Genomic DNA, 20,022 nt, shown 5'->3' with positions numbered 1-20,022 from the left:
AGGGAGGGGAGGTAGAGAAGGCTGGGGGGAGGTCAATGGGGGGGGGGAAGCAGACATATGTACTACTATTTGTAATACCTTAAACAAACAAAAAGTTGAAAAAAAAATTACTGCATTCCATCTTCACAGCAATCTTTTATTGAAAACTAGAAAACATCACAATATTCTCCTAAAGATCCTATACATGTTTATTTATTCTACTTCTTGCAATTATTTTTTTTTTCAAAATGAAAGTGGCTTTTCTGATTAAAAAAAGAAATACACTTATCCTAAAAGGGAAAAAAGCACCCACAATTCCACAAGAAATAATTGTCTTCAACATTTTGGTGCATGAACACATTCAGAAAATGGTGTCATATTCTATATAGTTTTTTGTATGTGACCTGTTTTATTTGCTCCCTGTATACACCTACTATTGAAAACAATAGGTGTTGGAAAACAGTTCAATATGATTCCTGCACAAAATTCCAAAATACAATGCATAGAGGAAGCAGCTCAGGTCTCTAGGCTATAATCCAATGACCAGCTTCTACAAATTAAGGCTGCTGTAAAATTATTAGGAAATTCAGGTATCTGTTTCTTTCATCTTATCTCTAGGCAGTGGCTTGTTATCAATTGTGGGCATCTTTCCATGTCCATAAGTCATTCACATTTATAGTGTCTTTTACATGCTGGTCACTGTTGTACACCATCATGCTTGTATTTATTCCATCTACGGCTTACCCACCACTTCTAAGGCAGCATGCACCATCCCGTCCCCCACCCCCACAAAACCTGATGTTAAGGAGATTTCTTTTGCAAGTCTTCCTACCTTGGTAACCCATTCTGTGTGCCCGGTGAGTGTGTTCAGGCACGTCCCAGCAGATAAAGCCCATACTTTCACAGTGAAGTCTGCAGAGCCACTCACCAAGATATCAAGTTCATCATTGTAGTCGACACTAAATACTAATATATAACAGATACAAAGTTAAAACATGCTTGTCTGAGTCTTTTATAATAGAGTTCAACAGTTTAATAGCGTTTATTCTCCCTAGCTGTCCAATTTTATAATTTCTCAACCGGAGTACAATAAGGATGGTACCACTCAAGTAGCAACTTTATAAAAAAAAATATGCATTTCAAAATTCTTGTTATTATTATTCTAAGAATGGAAAAGTCTCCGAACTAATCACCTTTTATGCCTGTGTTAGCTTCAAAGTGAGAGGTAAAACCAGTTTTGGAGATAATGGCATTTCTTCTCAAGAATGTCTGTCTGACACTACACAAAACTTATCTAGCTTATTCAGGGAAAATAGAACTCGGGTGGCCCTAGTTATATTTGCACTATTTATTGCAGTTAGACAAAACATCAAGAATGTAAGCTGCAAACCAATATCTATACTCAAGAAAAGCCATTGTAAGGAGAAAACAAAACACAAACAAGGATCTCAAAGGTCAGACTAAGCCATTCTCTCAAAACTGTCTGCATTTCTTCACAGCAATACGTCCAGCACCTAAAACAGTGCCTGAGTATATAGCAAGTGCTCAAATATTTGTTTTTCAATGTCTACCAAACTCTAAAGGGATATTAGAGACCCAAAGATAAAGACATTGGTCTTTTCTTTTTTTTATTGACATAATGTATATTTTGTTTGTTTGTTTGTTTGGTTTTTTTACAGAGAGGAAGGGAGAGGGATAGAGAGTTAGAAACATCAATGAGAGAGAAACATCGATCAGCTGCCTCCTGCACACCTACTGGGGATGTGCCCGCAACCAAGGTACATGCCCTTGGCCGGAATCAAACCTGGGACCTTTCAGTCTGCAGGCCGACACTCTATCCACTGAGCCAAACCGTTTAGGGCTGGTCTTTTCTTTAAAGGACCTCAATCTAAGTAAGCCGTGGAGGGAGAGGGCGGGAGGAAAGGTTACCTCTTGCTAAGGAAATACCAAGGACTAACTCTGCCCAGGGGTATCAGAGAGGACTTCAGGGAAGAGGTAATATTGAAGATGGGCCCTGAAGGATGAGTAGAGTTTATTAAGAAAAGAAAAAGAACATTGCAGGTAGAGGGAATAGTAAAGGCATAGAGTTAGGAAAAGCCACAGCAATGCCCAGGGAACATCAAGGAGGAAATTTTTTGGAGCAGGGCTCTCAAATTTAATCAGATATAAAATTACCTGGTAGTCAATGTATATCTTCAAATACTAATTTCTAGAATAAACAATTGGTAGCAGATAGTAGAGAAAAAATGTATGGAATGACAAACAAAAATGGGAAAAAATTTTGCTTTTAGCAATAAAACAGCTAGGTTTACTTCAAAGAATTACTGAATACCAGGTATGGTGCAAGGAACCTGGGGACCTTAGGGTGAAGGAGATAGGCAGTATCCCTGTCTTTTTGGAGCTTACCACCTGGTGAGGAAATCAAGATTATCATACTTACTTGTATGATGCGTGTTATGACAAAAATACAGATTATTGGGAAACCTACAGCAGACTCAACTTGTTAGGGAGTCCAGGAAGGCCACTCATAAAATGTGATGCTTAAGAGCATTATCTGTGACTTCCAGGGATGAATGCAGTGTGCACATGGGACAAAGGAGGAAGGGAGTTGCTGTACAAGAGGTTGGAAAACAGTTCAATATGATTCCTGCACAAAATTCCAAAATACAATGCATAGAGGAAGAAGCTCAGGTCTCTAGGCTATAATCCAATGATCAGCTTCTACAAATGAAGGCTGCTGTAAAATTATTAGGAAATATTCAGGTATCTGTTTCTTTCATCTTATCTCTTGGCAGTGGCTTGTTATCAATTGTCAACCAAGCTCCAATTCAATATAGTATATGTAGATCACAGAAATTTGGAATGACTATCACTCCAAAAGATTTTAGCTCTATTTCTACAAATAAAGAAGACTGACTATATACCAATAAGTGTAGGACTTACTCAATTTGGAGGTGAGAAGCCTGATAAAGGCAAAGGGGGCTGACTGTTCAACAGGATATAAATGAAACAGGAGAGAAGAACTGTCCCCTCACAGCATAAAGGTGTATAGATAGAGAAGAGTTTTAAAATGGGACATGGAAAGATACCAAATAATAACTTGAATAAAAAGATTAATTGTCATGACTGAGAAAGGAGAGTGCAAGTTAAATTAAAAGACAAAACAAAAAAGTTATCACATTCTTGGCTCCTGGCTTTACGGAATGAGGTTAAAATATGTAAACTCTTGGAAAAGGGCAACCCACCAGCCCCTGTGTGCCCCCGAAAGTGCTGGGTCCTGGCTCCGGAACTCCATTCCCAGCAGGCCACAGTGTTGTCAAAAGAGCCTGTCACAAGTTTCTGCTCATCAAACTTCACCGCTGCACAAGTATGGGTCTGTATGCCATAAACGCACTGCCCTGTACTCACATCCCACAGTTTTGCAGACAAGTCATCTGACCCTTAAAGAGAAAAACAAAGTAATTAGTAAGAAAACAAACGATGAAGAAGGAAAATCAATTTCCAAACCATCGTATTCTTAAACAAGATCCTCTGGGGTCACTTCCTTTAGCATTCCCACTTTATAGCAGAGAAAACCACAGCATGGAGAGTAACAGGACTTGTTCAGAGTCACCAAAATGGTGTTAACAGCGTGGGGGCTGAACACAAGCTTTTTGGTTTAGTCCTTTTCCCGTAACTTTCCAGATTATAGAGAAGTGTTAGACTAAAGCATCCCTTAGTGCTTCCACTTATAACATATCATAAAATATCTCACCATCATGAGCTCTAATTTGAGCTTGAAATCATAGGCAATACCTATGATTGCGTGTGTACACTTGCATGTTTGTCCATTACCCAACAACCCTGAACAAACAAAGAATGCTGTTAGTAAAGCTGTTGCTAGAACATGTTCTAGTCTAAGGCAGGTCAAAGAGGAGCCTCAGATCACAGGTTAACTTCTGAGAAGGTTAACTGCTAATTTCTTGGGCCATCTAGAAATGTGTAAAGGAACTTCTAAGACAGTGATTTTCAACCTTCTGGCCCTTTAAATACAGTTCCTCATGTTGTGACCCAACCATAAAATTATTTTCGTTGCTACTTCATAACTGTAATGTTGCTACTGTTATGAATTGTAATGTAAATATCTGATATGCAGGATGGTCTTAGGCGACCCCTGTGAAAGGGTCATTCGACCGCCAAAGGGGTTGCGACCCACAGGTTGAGAACCACTATTCTAACATAACCAAGGATAAATTATTACCAGGCATTCACAACAACCCAACAATGAGCTTATAAAGAAAGCCTCTTATGATTCTGTAGAAAAAAGTAGTTTCATTTCTGCCTATGATGACATTATACTTATCACAGTGACAATTCGGAATTTTGCTTTAATTATATTTAAAATCCTAATTACTAATTAATATCTCACAATTTACCTTTAGAATAGAAAAGTAGTAATAAGAATCGAAGGGCCCTAGCTGGTTTGGTTCAGTGGATAGAGCGGCAGCCTGTGGACTGAAGGTCCTGGGTTGGATTCCAGTCAAGGGCACATGTCCAGGTTGCAGGCTCGATCCCCAGTAGGGGGCGTGCAGGAGGCAGCCAGTCAATGATTGTCTCTCATCATTGATGTTTCTATCTCTCTCTCCCTTGCCCTTCCTCTCTGAAATAAAAATTAAAAAAAAAAAAAATCGAAGGAAATTTTGAGGACACAAGTATCATCACTATGACAAGGACACAGTATTCTAGAAAAGCACCAAATGACCCGTTGCCAAAAACCTAAAATGACTAAATTAACACCAGCCACAATTCTACCTTTAAGGTTTGGTCAAGAGCCACTGTTTCAGACAATGGAAAAATAACTATCACTATGAAAGAAGTAGAGCATAAATTTTAACCTAGGCAAACCCTATGAGAACATACTGAAATGGAAACTTTACTGTTTAGGATTGTTTCCTCTCTATACTTGGTTGGTGGTTCTCAGTGGGGATATAAGACATCAGAATTACCTGGGGAGCTATATCAAAGCATATATGCAGGGCCCTACCTTCAGAAATTCTAAAATTAGAATATCTGAGGAGTCCAATAATCTTAAAAGCTTGCCAAGTGATTCTAATGTATGAGCAGTATGTTGAGAACCAATATTCTAGAATAGTGCTGTTCAATAGAAATATAATGCAAGCCATGTTAGTATTTTAAAATTTTCTATTATTGAAAAAGTAAAAACATAAAAATTTAATATAATTAAGAATGTTAAATTATCATTTCAACATATAATCAATATAAAATATGTTAGCCCTAGCCTGTCTGGCTCAGTGGATAGAGTATCGGCCTGCAAACTGAAGGGTCCAGGGGCTCGGATTCTGGTCAAGGGTACATGCCCGGGTTTGCGGGCTCAATCCCCAGTAGGGGGTGTGCAGGAGGCAGCGAATCAATGATACTCTCTCATCACTGATGTTTCTATCTCTCTCTCCCTCTCCCTTCCTCTCTGAAATCAATAAAAATATATTAAAAAATAAATAAAATGTTATATCCTAAGTCTTTGAAATCCAAAAATGAGTATTTCACATCTCAATTTGAACTAGCCACATCTTAGTGCTCAAAAGCCGTAAGTGCTAGTGGTTAGCTGTGAGTGTTATTGGACAGTGCAGGCCTAGATAATCTTTAAGATTGGGCATTTTGTGACTGTATTCCTAGGGAGCTAAGGCAGGTAAAGAAATCATTTTAGGGTCTGACCACAAACCCAATTTGTTGCCAAATCCTGTCAATTCTATTTCAGTGGCTGCTCTTTCATTCAACTTCTTTTTAAAATCTCTCTACCCTTACTGTCCTAAACCTAGGCCTATTTTACCCTCATCTAAACTGCAACAGGTTAATCCTTTAATTTGGAACCTCTAGTATTCTCTGTCAGAGAGTCTCAGCAAAAGCAGGATCATCTCCTAAGAGGACATGCTAGAAATTCTTTGGGGTGGCTTCAATTGTCATAATGATTTAGGGGGTGGAGGGCTATTACTGGCATCTACTGGGCAGAGGCCAGGAATGTTAGACATACTGCAATGATTGGGACAGTGCACAAAACAATTATCTTGTAGTTTGCATGACATTCTTAAAGGTTTGGCCAGATATCCATAAATGGAAAGCTTATTCTTAGTTATCTGAGCCTAGAATCTGTTTTACAAAGCATATTTGCAGTTTATTCTGAATTTTCTAAGAGTGTAACTACCAGGTAAATTGAGGAAAAATATACTTTGTTTTGTTGGGAACTTGTTAAGCATTTTCCATCATTTGAGAAATCACACCACTGATGGTATCTGTGACACAAGTACAATGTTCTGTATTTATAGCTATCATGTTCACGGTCAGTAGATAGAGGCGCAAACATCTGATTACTGTTTTCTAGCATAGCTATGCTTGAGAATTATATGTTTAATGTGTACTATTTTAAATTACAGCCTTATTTCTCCTCTGAAACAGAGTTTAGGCATTATATTGATTTTTAAAATAGATGTACATGTAGATAAATTATTTCTATGAATTTTATTTTAAGATGAAACTACTATAAAGTATGTTATAAAAAGAGGCCCTGGGACTGACAAATAATAAACACTGGTCTACTTGAAGCAGAAACTCTGATCCTCTGGCCCTTTTCTGCTCAAAAATCTTTCATAGTTTTTTTCCTCCTGCTTATAGAAAACTGTCCAAACTCATGTTCCCAGCATGCAAGGCTTTCACAACACACCTAAGCCTATTTCTTTACATTCTAAGAGTCACTTATAGAGTCCCTACTTATATCCTAGAAGTCCAGCTAACATGAATTTTCTTCCTACATTCTCTATGCTCAGCCCTGTCATATGTTTGCTAATGCTGATCTTTCTAGCAGAAAGCTCTACTTTGAATCTCATCTCTCTAAAGCAGCCGTGGGCAAACTACGGCCCGCCAGATTCGGCCAGTTTGAAATGAATAAAACTATTGAAAAAAAAGACCGTACCCTTTTATGTAATGATGTTTACTTTGAATTTATATTAGTTCACACAAACACTCCATCCATGCTTTTGTTCCGGCCCTCCGGTCCAGTTTAAGAACCCATTGTGGCCCTCGGAGTCAAAAAGTTTGCCCACCCCTGCTCTAAAGTTTACCCATTCTTCAAGACTCAACAGAAACCACTGCTCCATTTTCTCAAATGGAAATCACTCCTTCTGAACTACATGAATTTCCTTTTTACACATTTCAACTAAATCATTTGATCATACTTCTTGTATAGCTCTTGTTTTTCTTATTTGACTATACGCCAGATGTCACAATATGGCAGCTTGCAGGCTTCTCTTAAGTCAGATCTGACAACTCTGAGCCTGAATCCCACATGGCAATAATTCACTACAGTGAAGCAGCAGCTACCCTCTCTAAAAGGGCAGGTGTTCTCTGATTAGCCATAGTCCATGTGGAGAGTTCTACTTAACCAGGTTACCTTCTTGATGCCAGTATGTGTATTCTCTGCTCCAACCTATTTATGTATATCTTTATATTGTCTTTCACATAGAAGGCATTTTAAAAATAAATGCTTACTGAACAGCACAAAATACAACAGGTCCCCCCTTTCTTACCATTTCAAAAATGAGCACAATAATTACCTCATTCAATCTATCCCATGTTAATTTTAGCATTAGCCATCAATCGTTATGGCAATATCATTTTATTACTGTTCAAAGGGCTAACCTGAAAGACACTATAAGCTTATTTCCAAATTCAGAATTTCCCAATTCAACCACAGTGAAAAATACAAGCTAAGTGACAAGATGACACAAACACTTCACAGGCATAACTCAGAGATATTGCAAGTTTGGTTCCAGACCACTGCAATAAAGTGAGTCTCAGAAATTTTTTGGTTTCCCAGTGCATATAGAAGTTTTTACACTATACTGTAGTCTACTGAGTGTGCAATAGCATGTGTCAAAAAAACCCCACAACATACCTTAATTAAAAAATACTTTATTGCTAAAATACACTGAGCCTTCAGCGAGTCATAATCTTTTTGCTAGTATAGGGCAGTGATTGTCAAACTCATTAGTTAACAGAGCCAAATATCAACAGTACAACAATTGAAATTTCTTTTGAGAGCCGAATTTTTTAAACTTAAACTATATAGGTAGGTACATTGTTATTAACTTAATTAGGGTACTCCTAAGGCTTAGGAAGAGCCACACTCAAGGGGCCAAAGAGCCGCATGTGGCTCGCGAGCCGCAGTTTGCTGACCATGGGTATAGGGTTTTGCCTTCAATTTATGGGGGCGAGGGGGAAAGGCAGTATCTGTGAAGCACACTAAAGCAAAGCTCAATAAAACAAGGTATGCCTATGTAATTTTGTAACAAATATTTTTCTCACTAATGACAGTCCCAGGGATGCTACATTAGAAAAAATTAAATGAATGCTTTGGATTATTTTCAACAGACACAGCATGACTTCCAATACACTAACCTGATTAATTTAATCAGAATAAAAATAACAGAACACAGAAGAGAATAATTACAAAATGCAAGATTGGGCCCAGTTTTTATAAATATTAACTTTCTGGGTAGTTAAATAATTCAGTGAATGTGTCCCATTTACTTCTGCTTCAAGTAAGTGGAGTTTTTATTGTACTTCAAAAGTAAAGTTTGAGCCCTGGCCAATTGCTTAGTAGTGAGAGCGTCGCCCCCCCCCCAGACTGAAGGTTCAATTGCAATCAAGGGCACATACAATTGAATTATTTATTTTGGTTGCAGGCTCGATCCCCAGTGCTGGTGGGGCATGTGCAGGAGGCTACCAATCAATGTTTCTCTCTGTCTCTCCCTCTCCCTCCCATTCTCTCTAAAAATCAATGGGAAAAAAATCCTCAGTGAGGATTAACACACACACAAAAAATGTAAAGTTTGATGAGATTTTTTAAAGCTAGAGGTGGTTCTGAAAATGAGTCAACTGTCAGTATTTACCTAAGTACGAATGAGTTAACACTGCATCTCAAGCTTTAAAAATTTAAATACCGGCCATTGATTATGAGGCAAAAAGGACATGGAAAAGCCCTCACCACAACTGGGAAAGTATATCAACACTAATAAAAGAGAAAAATGGTAATTGGCGTACGAGCTACCCTTTTCATTGGCTAATCAGGGCTATATGCAAATTAACTGCCAACTAAGATTGGCAGTTAACTGCCAACAAGATGGCGGTTAATTTGCATATGTAGGCACATGCAGGGAGGCGAAAGGGAAAGCAGGAAGAAGCCCCCTGCCACTGACAGTGATCGGAAACCCAGGGGGGAGCTAAGAGCTGGGGGCAGGGCAAAGGCGGCCCTGGGGCCGACTTTGCCCTGCCCCCCAGCCATGATAGGAGAATCAGGTGCCTTTTCCGCCCTGGCCAGTGATAGCAGGAAGTAGGGGTGGAGCCAGCAATGGGAGCTGGGCAAGGTCGAAGCTGGCAGTCCCAGGAGCTAGGGGTCCCTTGCCTGGGCCTAAAGCGAAGCCCACGATTGTGGGGCCGCTGCAGCTGCAGGTCCCCGCTGCCCGGGCCGGACGCCTCAGCCAGAGGCGTCAGGCCTGGGCAAGGGGCCGATCCTGCGATTGGAGGGTGATGGGGGTCAACGCCTGAGGGCTCCCAGTATGTGAGAGGGGGCAGGCTGGGCTGAGGGACACTCCCCCACACACACACCCAGTGCACGAATTTCGTGCACCGGGCCCCTAGTTAAAGTATAAAAGAACAGATGATGTCCCAATAATCAGGCTTATAGGAAAATAGCATAAGCATGGAGTAACTTCAGTATGACAAACAAAACCAGGAAGTGCCTTACATTTAATGTTTATTTTATAAAACAAACTATTTTGGGTAATATAACAAAATGCATATCCTCATGAGTAAGAAATAAAATTTTAAAACAATCATGAGAAATAATGTATCTTTTAACTATTAAAAATATTAAAATTGGCTGGTATGGTTAAGTAGTTAGAGCCTCTTGATTCCAGTCAAGGGCATGTACCTGGATTCCATCCTCAGCCCTGGTGGGGGTGCGTGTGGGAGGCAACCAATGGATGTTTCTCTCTCTCTCCACCCTTCTTTAATATATATATGTAAATATATATATTTACATATGTAAATATTTTAAAATAAATGTTAAAATGCAGCCTGGTAGAACTCTGAGGGAGAAGCAGGTTATTTAAGACTGCTGTAGGCATGGCATCAATTCAACGTATCTGGAAAGGATATTAAGAGGAGCTATAGCCAAAACCGGTTTGGCTCAGTGGATAGGGCGTCGGCCTGCGGACTGAAAGGTCCCAGGTTCGATTCCGGTCAAGGGCATGTACCTGGGTTGAGGGCATATCCCCAGTAGGAGATGTGCAGGAGGCAGCTGATCGATGTTTCTCTCTCATCGATGTTTCTAACTCTCTATCTCTCTCCCTTCCTCTCTGTAAAAAATCAATAAAATATATTTTTTAAAAAAAATTATTAAAAAAAAAGAGGAGCTATAAAATCATTCATATTTCTGGATCTAGTGATTCTACCTTGAGTCTTCTCCCCCAAATAAATAATTCAAAAGGAAAATATGCAAACAAAACATTGAATATGCACTAAATGGAAATGGCTATATAATGATGATTTATTTACACAAAAGAACAGTATATATTATGAAAAATAGTTTAATGATTTAGGAAATACTCAAATATTTATTAGAAATTATCCTGGATGAAGAAAGAATACAGGGTATCCCTATATATTATACACAATGAAAGTGAATAGGTATTGGGATCATTTATAAGAACTGCTGAGAGCCATCTGAAACACTAAGAATTATTTACAATGCCTGTCAAAATGTACTGCTTAGCCGAAACCGGTTTGGCTCAGTGGATAGAGCGTCGGCCTGCGGACTGAAGGGTCCCAGGCTCGATTCCGGTGAAGGGCATGTACCTGGGTTGCGGGCACATCCCCAGTAGGAGATGTGCAGGAGGCAGCTGATCGATGTTTCTCTCTCATCGATGTTTCTAACTCTCTATCTCTCTCCCTTCCTCTCTGTAAAAAATCAATAAAATATATTTTAAAAAAATGTACTGCTTAAAATGTGGGCAGTGATTACAATCATATGTAGAAACACATACCCATTATAATTGGAAGATATACAAAATCTTAAATTTTAATGATACCTATATATATAAAAGCCTAAGCAACCAGAACAACTGAAACGACTAATCACTATGATTTGCACTGACCACCAGGGGGCAGATGCTCAATGCAGGAGCCGCCCCCTCGTGGTCAGTGCACTCCTATAGCCAACCTCCCTGGCTGGCCCGGCCCCAATAGGCCCTGATCACTAGCCAGGCCGAGGGACCCCACCTGTGCACGAATTTCATGCATCAAGCCTCTAGTGTTATATAAAGTTACTTAACTGCCTAGCTCTGTGGTTGGCAAACTGCGGCTTGTGAGCCACATGCCGCTCTTTAGCCCCTTGAGTGTGGCTCTTCCTAAGCCTTAGGAGCACCCTAATTAAGTTAATAACAATGTACCCACCTATATAGTTTAAGTTTAAAAAATTTGGCTTTCAAAAGAACTTTCAATCGTTATACTGTTGATATTTGGCTCTGTTGACTAATGAGTTTGCTGACCACTGGCCTAGTTAAAATATCCACTGTATTTCTTCCCATGCCCAAACTCTTAACTTCTAATTCTTCTTAGCACTACAGGAATTTAAAACAAGACAGACAGACCTCCCTTCCTAACCAGTACAGAGAAAGAAGGAAACAAAACACAGAGAAGGTTATGTAATTCTTCCACAAAGATCTAACTACTACTTGCTTGGACTAAACTCAACTTTTTCCACTGGTTTTTCCCCAAAATCACTATTGGGGGCCAGGGGGCGGGGGGAGAACAGTTCCAGGGTCCCTTACCTGTACATAGAAGTCCATCTTTGTAGTAAAGTGCATACACTCTGGCACTGTGTCCAATTAATGATGAGGTTTCAAAGGCTTCATGGTCCTCCAGTTGCTTCATTCTCAAAATAGCCTTCAAATAAACCTTCTTCCAGTGCAAAGCGTCCTGAACAGAATCATCTATCTGCCAGCCCAAATTTTTACATGCAATCTGCCACACCTCTGTACAGGCACTTATCACCTTATTCCACTGTTTAGAGACGAGGCAGCATGTGAGTAAAGTCTGAGGATCGAGCCATTTTAACAAATAAAAACTGAGCTCCAAGGGCAGGAGTTTGAGGAAGTCCCGCTTGAGGAGAGTCTCCAGGTTATTAGAGAGGTGCCTGAGCTGGACTGCCCCACTCAGACTAATCAGGTGATCCAGAGTTTCATTTTTCTGCAAGTCCGTCAGAGAAAGAAATGTAACAGAAATGTTATCAAGCCATGTCTCAAAGTCCTTTCTCTCCATAAGGTTATGGAAAAATTTACCTGTGGCACATCAAAATATTGTATTAGTTCTGCTCAAAAGACCGTTCAAGCAAGACTACTAACAAATGAAGTATTAAAAATTAGTATAAAAATTTTGGCATTACAACTTTATGCTTAGTTACAACATTACAACTTAACAGTTAATACACTGTATCGACATTTTTCCATGCACACAAAAGAAAATACATTTGAGAAAACATTCTTTAACAAATCATGATCTCCGAAACATAAGTCAATGAAACTTATGTTGATGTGTGTGATTTGCTCCTTTTGAAGTCTAGCACATGCTACATGCATTTTCACAAAGATTTACAAAGCATTCATTCATAATGAAACAATGTATTTTATATAATATATCCCTCCTTCATCAAAATCATAACATGATTCCCTTAATATATCCTATTTAGGCATTAAAATCACAAAAATAAGTACCATGATGTGACAACCAGAAAGCAAGTCTAGAGCAGTAACCTGACACATTAGTTATCATGCTAGACACAACCTGACCTGTTACCAAAATCACAGAACTCATTACTACTGGCTTTTGTAATAGATGTACAGGCATAAATGTTTGGGGAAGAAAAATACACAGATTTAATAAGTTAGGTAGCTCAGGTATTCTGGTTCTTCCACTTCCTTTATGGCACTGCCTGTTAGAACATGAATTACCTTATCTGGCCTTACATAGTCTATTTTTTATAAGCCTCATGTGAGTTGGTGACAACTCTTAATCATGTGCCCCAGAGTTATGTGGGTCTTAGAAGTCTGAACAAATAAATATTCCTGATACTTACAAAACACCAAAACTCAGGTATCATCATCTCCACTGTGCAGATAAGGAAGTTACAGATCAGAGGAGATAAGTGATTTGCCTATAGTCAACAGAGCTAAAACAGCAGAACAGACTTGGAAGCCAGTGCTCTCAAGATCAGTAATTTTCCAACAAGATCAAGCTGTCTCTCTCTGAAGTCAGCTACAACCAGGAGCATCACAAACTTGTAACTCGATCTGGGGGCACTGTGCCTTTGTGATTATACCACCTACCCCCTTAGGACAAGGACAAATTGCTCCAGGGCTAACTGGAACAAAAAAAAATTGCAGTATCCAGCATTACACAGTGTGTCAAGGTGTCAAATCACTCCTAACAATGGGGACTAAACTAATGAACAAAAATAAAGCAAATCAGTAAAAACCATTTTCCCCAAGATTGGCCAAATGTTGATAGATGTTAGTGCTGGGTGATGAAGATTTATTATTCTTTCTTTTTACATGCTTAACACTTCCATGATTAAAAAAAGAAAAAAAAACATTCCTTCTAATCTGATCAATTTCCCACCAGATTATCAAACTCATTTTTAAAATGTATGTCCAAATTAATATGGAAGAGGAAAATAAATTCCTTTTTATACATGTCACCTAGATCAGGTCTACACAAAAAGCTAGATCTCATCTTCTACCTTTATGCAAGCTGAGTAAAAACTATTTTTATTAATTTCCCTAATATCAAGTTTGGCAAGAATGTTATTGGGCAAAAAAAGTAGAAGCAACCAATTATATCATCTAGTTTTGTTTTTTAGAGCAGTGAATAGACTTCAAAATAATGCTCTTGAAGTATCAGGGTTTGGGCTAGGTAGGATTTATTTATTAATTAAAGGATTTGTTTGGCTGCCAAAAAATAATCAGTTCACCAAAAGTTTTATCAACTTAAAACAAGATAACAAGACTCTTCTCAATCCTAACAATCTATTTATAACACTTCAAAAAAAATTTTGTTTAAAAAAAGCATTCATAGCAAGAAAAAACAACTCTTTTAGATGAACATTTATACAATGTCACAACAGCTAATGACTTAATACTGGCCAATTAAAAACATACATCAAAACATCTGCCAGAATAATTTTTTAGTGAAAAAGGGAATAGGGTTTCCTCTAACACCTACACACACAAAATTTTCCACAAATCCATTATAAAAACGCTTACATTTATGAAAACGGAATTGTTATTTAAATGGCCACAAGACAAATTTATAATACCCAGGAAAATATGATCAGGTTCCCATTATCCTTATTTAAGAGACACCCTACAGCATGCCATGTGCTCATGACATCACAGAAGACTGAGGAACAAGATTTTCAGTGAGCACCGTTATTAAAAAAACACCAGCCATTTCTAAGAATTATGTATTCTCCTAACTCCTAAGAAAATTTTTTTCCCTAATCCTTACAATTAGAGATTGCCCTTTAAGCTACTGAACCCCTTATGGGTGGCTGTTTTCCAGTTCTTCATCTCTGACTGTCATGAAAAATAAAAAGAAGAATCTTTATTTTAATCAAGCAAGCCCATTAACTCAGCAGAATGCATGATTAAAAAACACCATTCTGATTTCTTCTTGAGCTTTTCCATAGACAACAAGAACAGTTTAGTTTGGTATCCCTATAGCTGTATATTGAACTGGCATTCTATTTATTAAACATTGTCTGCATCATGAAAATAAAACAAAACACCAGTTTTTACTTCTCTAAAAAAATTAACTAACTTTGGAGGGAATTTTCTTAAGGCCACAGGCTAAACTGAACACTTTTAGAAGAAAGCTTCTAGGAGTATGTGTTATATACTGGCAGCATAAGGCCCCGAGGGGAAAAACTTCAGGAAGTAGAACTTCAATTCAACGTGAGGAGGAGCTTTTAAATCATCAGAGCTTTTTAATAATGGAATAGCTGCCTCCAGAGTGGTGAGCTTCCCATTACTGGGAACAGTCAAAGACAATTGAATACAAAGGCAAAATGAAAATGCTTTACAGTCAAAATTTTTACTGATTGAGCTATCATTCACCCTGAGAGTTGTGAAAATCAGAAACAGGGCAGGGACATGCTTAGCACAGAGCTCAGTAACTCAAATGGCACTTTTGTTAGTTTTATTATTATAAACACCTAGCAGGCAAGTTTGTAGTGACCCTGAGGCTGAAAGGGGCATGAGCACTAACATCCGGTTGAACTCTATGATCTTATCACAAAGTTTCTCTTAAAATGGCTTGATATATGGAAGAAAAACTCAAGGGCTCAAACTTACTGGGCATTTAATTTTAGTAATTAAGGGTCATTATCAAGTTGGGGCTAGTTTCCCACCAGGTGTATTTTTCTATCCACTTTACCCACACTCAGGCTATCTTGCCCTTTTCCCCTCCATTCAAGATTAAACTTGCCCTCCTGCCCTCAATATTAACAATCACAAAGCTCTGAAATGGGTGGTGTGATGAAAAAGACTCTTAAATTGGGAGATGGGAGGCCTGGGTTTGGTCTCTGGTTCTGCCCTTTTAACCCCCTATGTTCCCTTAGGCAACTCTCCTATTTGTTTTGGCTTAATGTCTACTCATAGACATTACTTCATTTGGTTTTCACAACCTTGTGTAAGGTGTCAGTACTACTGCCCTTAACTAATAAACGAGGAAATTCATGGCCCAAGAAGTGGAGTGACTTTCCTAGGGTCCCACAGACAGCAGCAGGATCCACATCTTGCCCTGCCCCCACCCTCCCCAAACAAAACCTCTACCTCTAGGTCTTACTTAGAGACGTGACATTCTGGGTAAAACATGATGAATGCATCTTCCTCTCCTCCACCAGCACCTGGCCTAGTCAAGCGCAAAAGCAAGACCTTTGTTTTGGGGGCTTCATCTTCCTCTCTTATCGAGCATAATCAGCAGTTACAAAGTACAGAGGCTTTCACAGACACAGAATAGCTTTTCAATATTCAAGAAGCTGGTAACACTGGTTGTCTCCAGAGAAAACTGAAGAGCTGAGGAACAGGAGTAAGGGGCCCCTTTTTGGAATTGAAAACTACGTGCATATACGATCCATTTATATATATGGAGGGCTCTGCAACTCCACTTGCTGCCGGGTGACCCTGGGCAAATCACGTCACCTGTTGCAAAAGCCCAGTTGCCTCACTTGTCAAACTGAGTTGTAGCCACTTGTAACCATGAACAACGCTGCCTACAAGGGTGTTTGTGTGTAGGATGATGTATGTGAAGCGTTTAGCACCGTACCTGACACACCGGTAAGCCTACAAGAAATGCCAGTAACCATTATTATCGGCATGAATACCGTTACCTTTATTTCAAGCAGCACCCCACATACACACCTGTTTCCATGGCATACCCACAACTATGGCGCAGTCCCTCACGTTAGTACAGCGCTTGCACTTCATACACCTCTCGACACTTCATCTTTCAACCTCAGGGCAGCCCTGGAACGTCACTGCTAACGCATTTCGCAGCTAAGGAAACCGAGGCAGTAACTCCGAGGCTCAATTTTCTCAAGTCTAACATCAACTCCAGAGCCCTTCCACCCGTCCGTCGCTCCCAGGTCCCCGGCTCCGGGAGCGTGTTCCGCGCGGCACTGACCTGAGCGAGCGCCCCAGGGCCCGGGACCTCGCGCGGGGCCCACACCGACCAGGCGCGCTCGGGCCGCCAGAGCCTCGCAGCGGCCGGGTCCGCTCCACAGCCATGGCGCCTGCAGGGAGAAGAGAACAAGGGCCGGAGGTGCGGCGGGTCAGCAGAAGCGCGGGCGGCTGCGAACCCCCTCCCTGACAGGCCCCGCCTCGTATACAGAACAGACCTGGACCCGCGGCCGCCGCTCTCCGTCCGCAACCTAACCCGGGAGCGGCTTCCGGTGCTGCTTGCGTCATCTCCGCGCGTCCCTCCGCCCGCGGCGCCCAGCGGACGCGGCTGCACTTCCGGCCCCCGCCTCAAGGGGGAAGCAGCAGGCTGAGGAGAGCGGCGAGGGAGGCGGAGCATGCGCAGTGCTGCTCTCTCGACAGTTGCAGAGCCTGGACCTAAGCTTATTTCCAGAATATCGGAACATAGCCAGCGCATTTATGTTCCAATCTGATCTGGCTCCAACTCTGCGGCACTTTTTCTGTTATCCTCACTTCATGGAGGAGAGGGAGGAGAAGTTAAGAGACGTGTCCAAAGTCAAACACCCTTCTAAGCACCTATTGTGTCCCAAACACTGCCAAGAAGATAGGGGTAGTGAACAAAAAGCACAAAAATCCTGGCCTTCTGGGGCTTATCTCCTAGTGGAAGAGACAGACAGATAAATAAGACATGACGCAAACTTTAGCAAGTGCTAAGGCGAAAAATTAAGGTTGGTGAGGGAAAGAAGAGAGATTATACTTGAACCTCAACTCTTACACACTCTGGCTGTGCCCCAGCATGGTTACTTAACCTCTGGCTTTATTTTCCTCATCTGATCGTTCTGAGAACTAAGGAGATAAAACAACCGTTAGTGTCAAGCTACTTTTTATGTTATAGCACTCAATTCCCACCACAACCCTACATGCTAGTTACTATTATCAGCTCCATTTGTAGAGATGGAGAAACCCAGGTCAAAAGAATATTTCAACATAGGCCTTCAGAGCATAAGTATCCTTATCTCTTCGTGAGGGCTCATAAATCTCACATGTGTGTGCACGTGCACACACACACACACACACACACACATACATTTACATGCATCTTGCCCCAGCAGTGTCCAATAGGACTTTCAGCAATGGTATTCTCTATCTGTGCTGTCCAATAGGACAGCTAGTAACCTCTGGTGGCTCTCAAACACTTGAAAATTACCTAATGTGACCAAGGAAATAAAATCTTAGTTGTATTTAATTTTAATTAATTGGAGTTTTGACCCTGGCTGGTAGCTCAGTTGGTTAGAGCACCATCCCAATATGCATGGTCTCTGATCAGCACACATATAAGAATCAACCAATGAATGCATAAATAAGTGGAAAAACAAATCTCTCTCTCTCTCTCTCTCTCTCTCTCTCTCTCTCTCTCTCTCTCAAAAGCAACAAAAATAATTAAATGGTTGGTGTGGGCCCTGCGTGAGGTCCTGGGCCCTGGGGCGCTGGCATGTGGCTAATGGCTACTATACTGAACGGCTCAGTTGAGTGATATAGGTATAACACATAATATAAATGTAAGACAATCACATATACAGTTAGTGGTAGAGCAGGGCTCCAAATAGCCTGAGTCCATCTACAGTACTTGAAACATGGGAAATAAAAAATGACTGTGTGAGTGTGTGTGTGTGTGGGGGGGGTAATAGGGGGATGAGGACACATATGTAATACCTTAATCAATAAAGAAATTTTTTAAAAAAACACTGTGTGGGGTGGAGCCAAGTATGGTGTCCTGAAAGTCAAGTCTCAAGAGAGCAAATTTGATTTAGTAGGCAACAGGATGACTCTGCAGGCTTCTAAGACACAGAGCTGTTGACAACATTATAAGAAAATTTAGGAAGACATGAGTACACAGATCAGATAACCTCCATGAAAGGGAAGGCAGTACTAACTAAGGTAATCAAGAAAACCAAACACCTCTATATGTTTCCAGCAGTTTCAATCCAAATATGGTAGAAGTTTGATGACTCAAACTGGAAATTCCAGATGGAGCTGCTCTAGAGGCAATATATTGTTTGAAACTCTTATGGACAAAGAAATCAAATTCTGTAAGTTTAAGCTCAGAGGAGACCCAGGAGCAAAATATATGGCTCTATAAAAAATGAAAAGAAAATTGCAAAATAGGATGTGTTTAATTAAATATCTCTAAGACCTATTTCATTGTTAGATTTAGTATATGTAAAAAATCCCTTTCATTTGAATGGTTTTCAAGGTTAGGTTTTCCAACTTTGTAAAAAGTTCCAATGTTAAGCAATGATTGTTGAGAAAACCTAGACAACTTTAAATGTAATGAGTTATTCCTAGTCAAGTAATTACAAAAACTGATGCAAATAGCCAGCAGGAAGATCAACATGTGAAAAGAAGAAAGAGGAAAAAAAAATAGCCTGGTCAGATAACAGAGTGCTCAGCACAACTGCTTCTGCGACAGAAACATAAAAATATGCTAGATGTTGTTCTTTCCTGAAAATAAACTTACTGGTGGAAACAATGTTTGAGATACTTCCTACATATATATGCTCTAGGATAGCTAATGCTAAATATCAAATGCTCGGTCTCTTCAATTCAGGCTAAAATAGACTACATGTTATTTTCCATTCTGGGATAGTTACCTGGGAGAGGTAGTTGGATGACACATGATTTAGTAAAGCTCTTCCATAGCCTACACTAGGAATTCAAAATCCTTCCCAATGAAACATATCCCAAACCTCACCATTTGTTTATATGGGGAGAAAAATTGCACCCACTGGTATGACACATATTCCTGGATGTTTAGTACCTTTCTTGCACGTGCATGTGTGGAGGGTATGAATTACTTCAACTGTTCAGTTGTGTGAGATGCACTCCAAAAACACTGTGACATTTCTCCTTGTGTGATGATGCTGTGGAGAGGGGGTGTGGGTGAACTGTTCTTTCAACTCCCAGGCATACTTCATCAGAAACTGGCATAAAGACAAAGGGTCAGTTTCAAGAGGTACAGAAGAGTGGAAGCATTTGAAGAGGTTTGCTTTTTTTTTTTTTTTTTTTAACTCTTTGTTCTGGATTCACTCTAGCTGTAACATGATCAGCACTTGCTCTCCTATACAGCCAGTAGGTATTCTGGGACAAAAGCTCGGGTTGATTGGTTAGAAACCTTATCCTTAAAGTCTGAGGCACCAAGTACTTTACTTCAATTGCTGTTAGACTGCCTTGATCCTGA

The 20,022-nt window shown here is 40.0% G+C and overlaps 1 protein-coding gene across 7 annotated transcripts in view; it reads right to left on the bottom strand.

Moving 5' to 3' along the window:
• Window positions 1–17,081, bottom strand: part of FBXW2 (F-box and WD repeat domain containing 2) — a 52,911-nt gene extending 35,830 nt beyond the window's left edge. For 3 of the 7 annotated variants that reach the window (XM_059657816.1, XM_059657811.1, XM_059657815.1), the window contains exons 1-5: window positions 16,985–17,081; window positions 16,509–16,879; window positions 11,862–12,371; window positions 3,225–3,419; window positions 812–945 (exon numbers count right to left, since the gene is read on the bottom strand). In XM_059657816.1, coding sequence (XP_059513799.1) covers window positions 812–945; window positions 3,225–3,419; window positions 11,862–12,371; window positions 16,509–16,518 — 849 coding nt within the window. In that variant the 5' untranslated portion in view covers window positions 16,519–16,879; window positions 16,985–17,081. The remainder of the gene's footprint in view (window positions 1–811; window positions 946–3,224; window positions 3,420–11,861; window positions 12,372–16,508; window positions 16,880–16,984) is intronic. The other 4 variants (XM_059657814.1, XM_059657813.1, XM_059657812.1 and 1 more) reach the window with 4 other exon arrangements.
• Between the last annotated feature and the right edge of the window lie 2,941 nt (window positions 17,082–20,022).

Source organism: Myotis daubentonii, chromosome 11, assembly GCF_963259705.1.
Source record: "Myotis daubentonii chromosome 11, mMyoDau2.1, whole genome shotgun sequence".
NCBI lineage: Eukaryota > Metazoa > Chordata > Mammalia > Chiroptera > Vespertilionidae > Myotis > Myotis daubentonii.
This window is presented reverse-complemented; position numbering and strand designations above follow the sequence as displayed.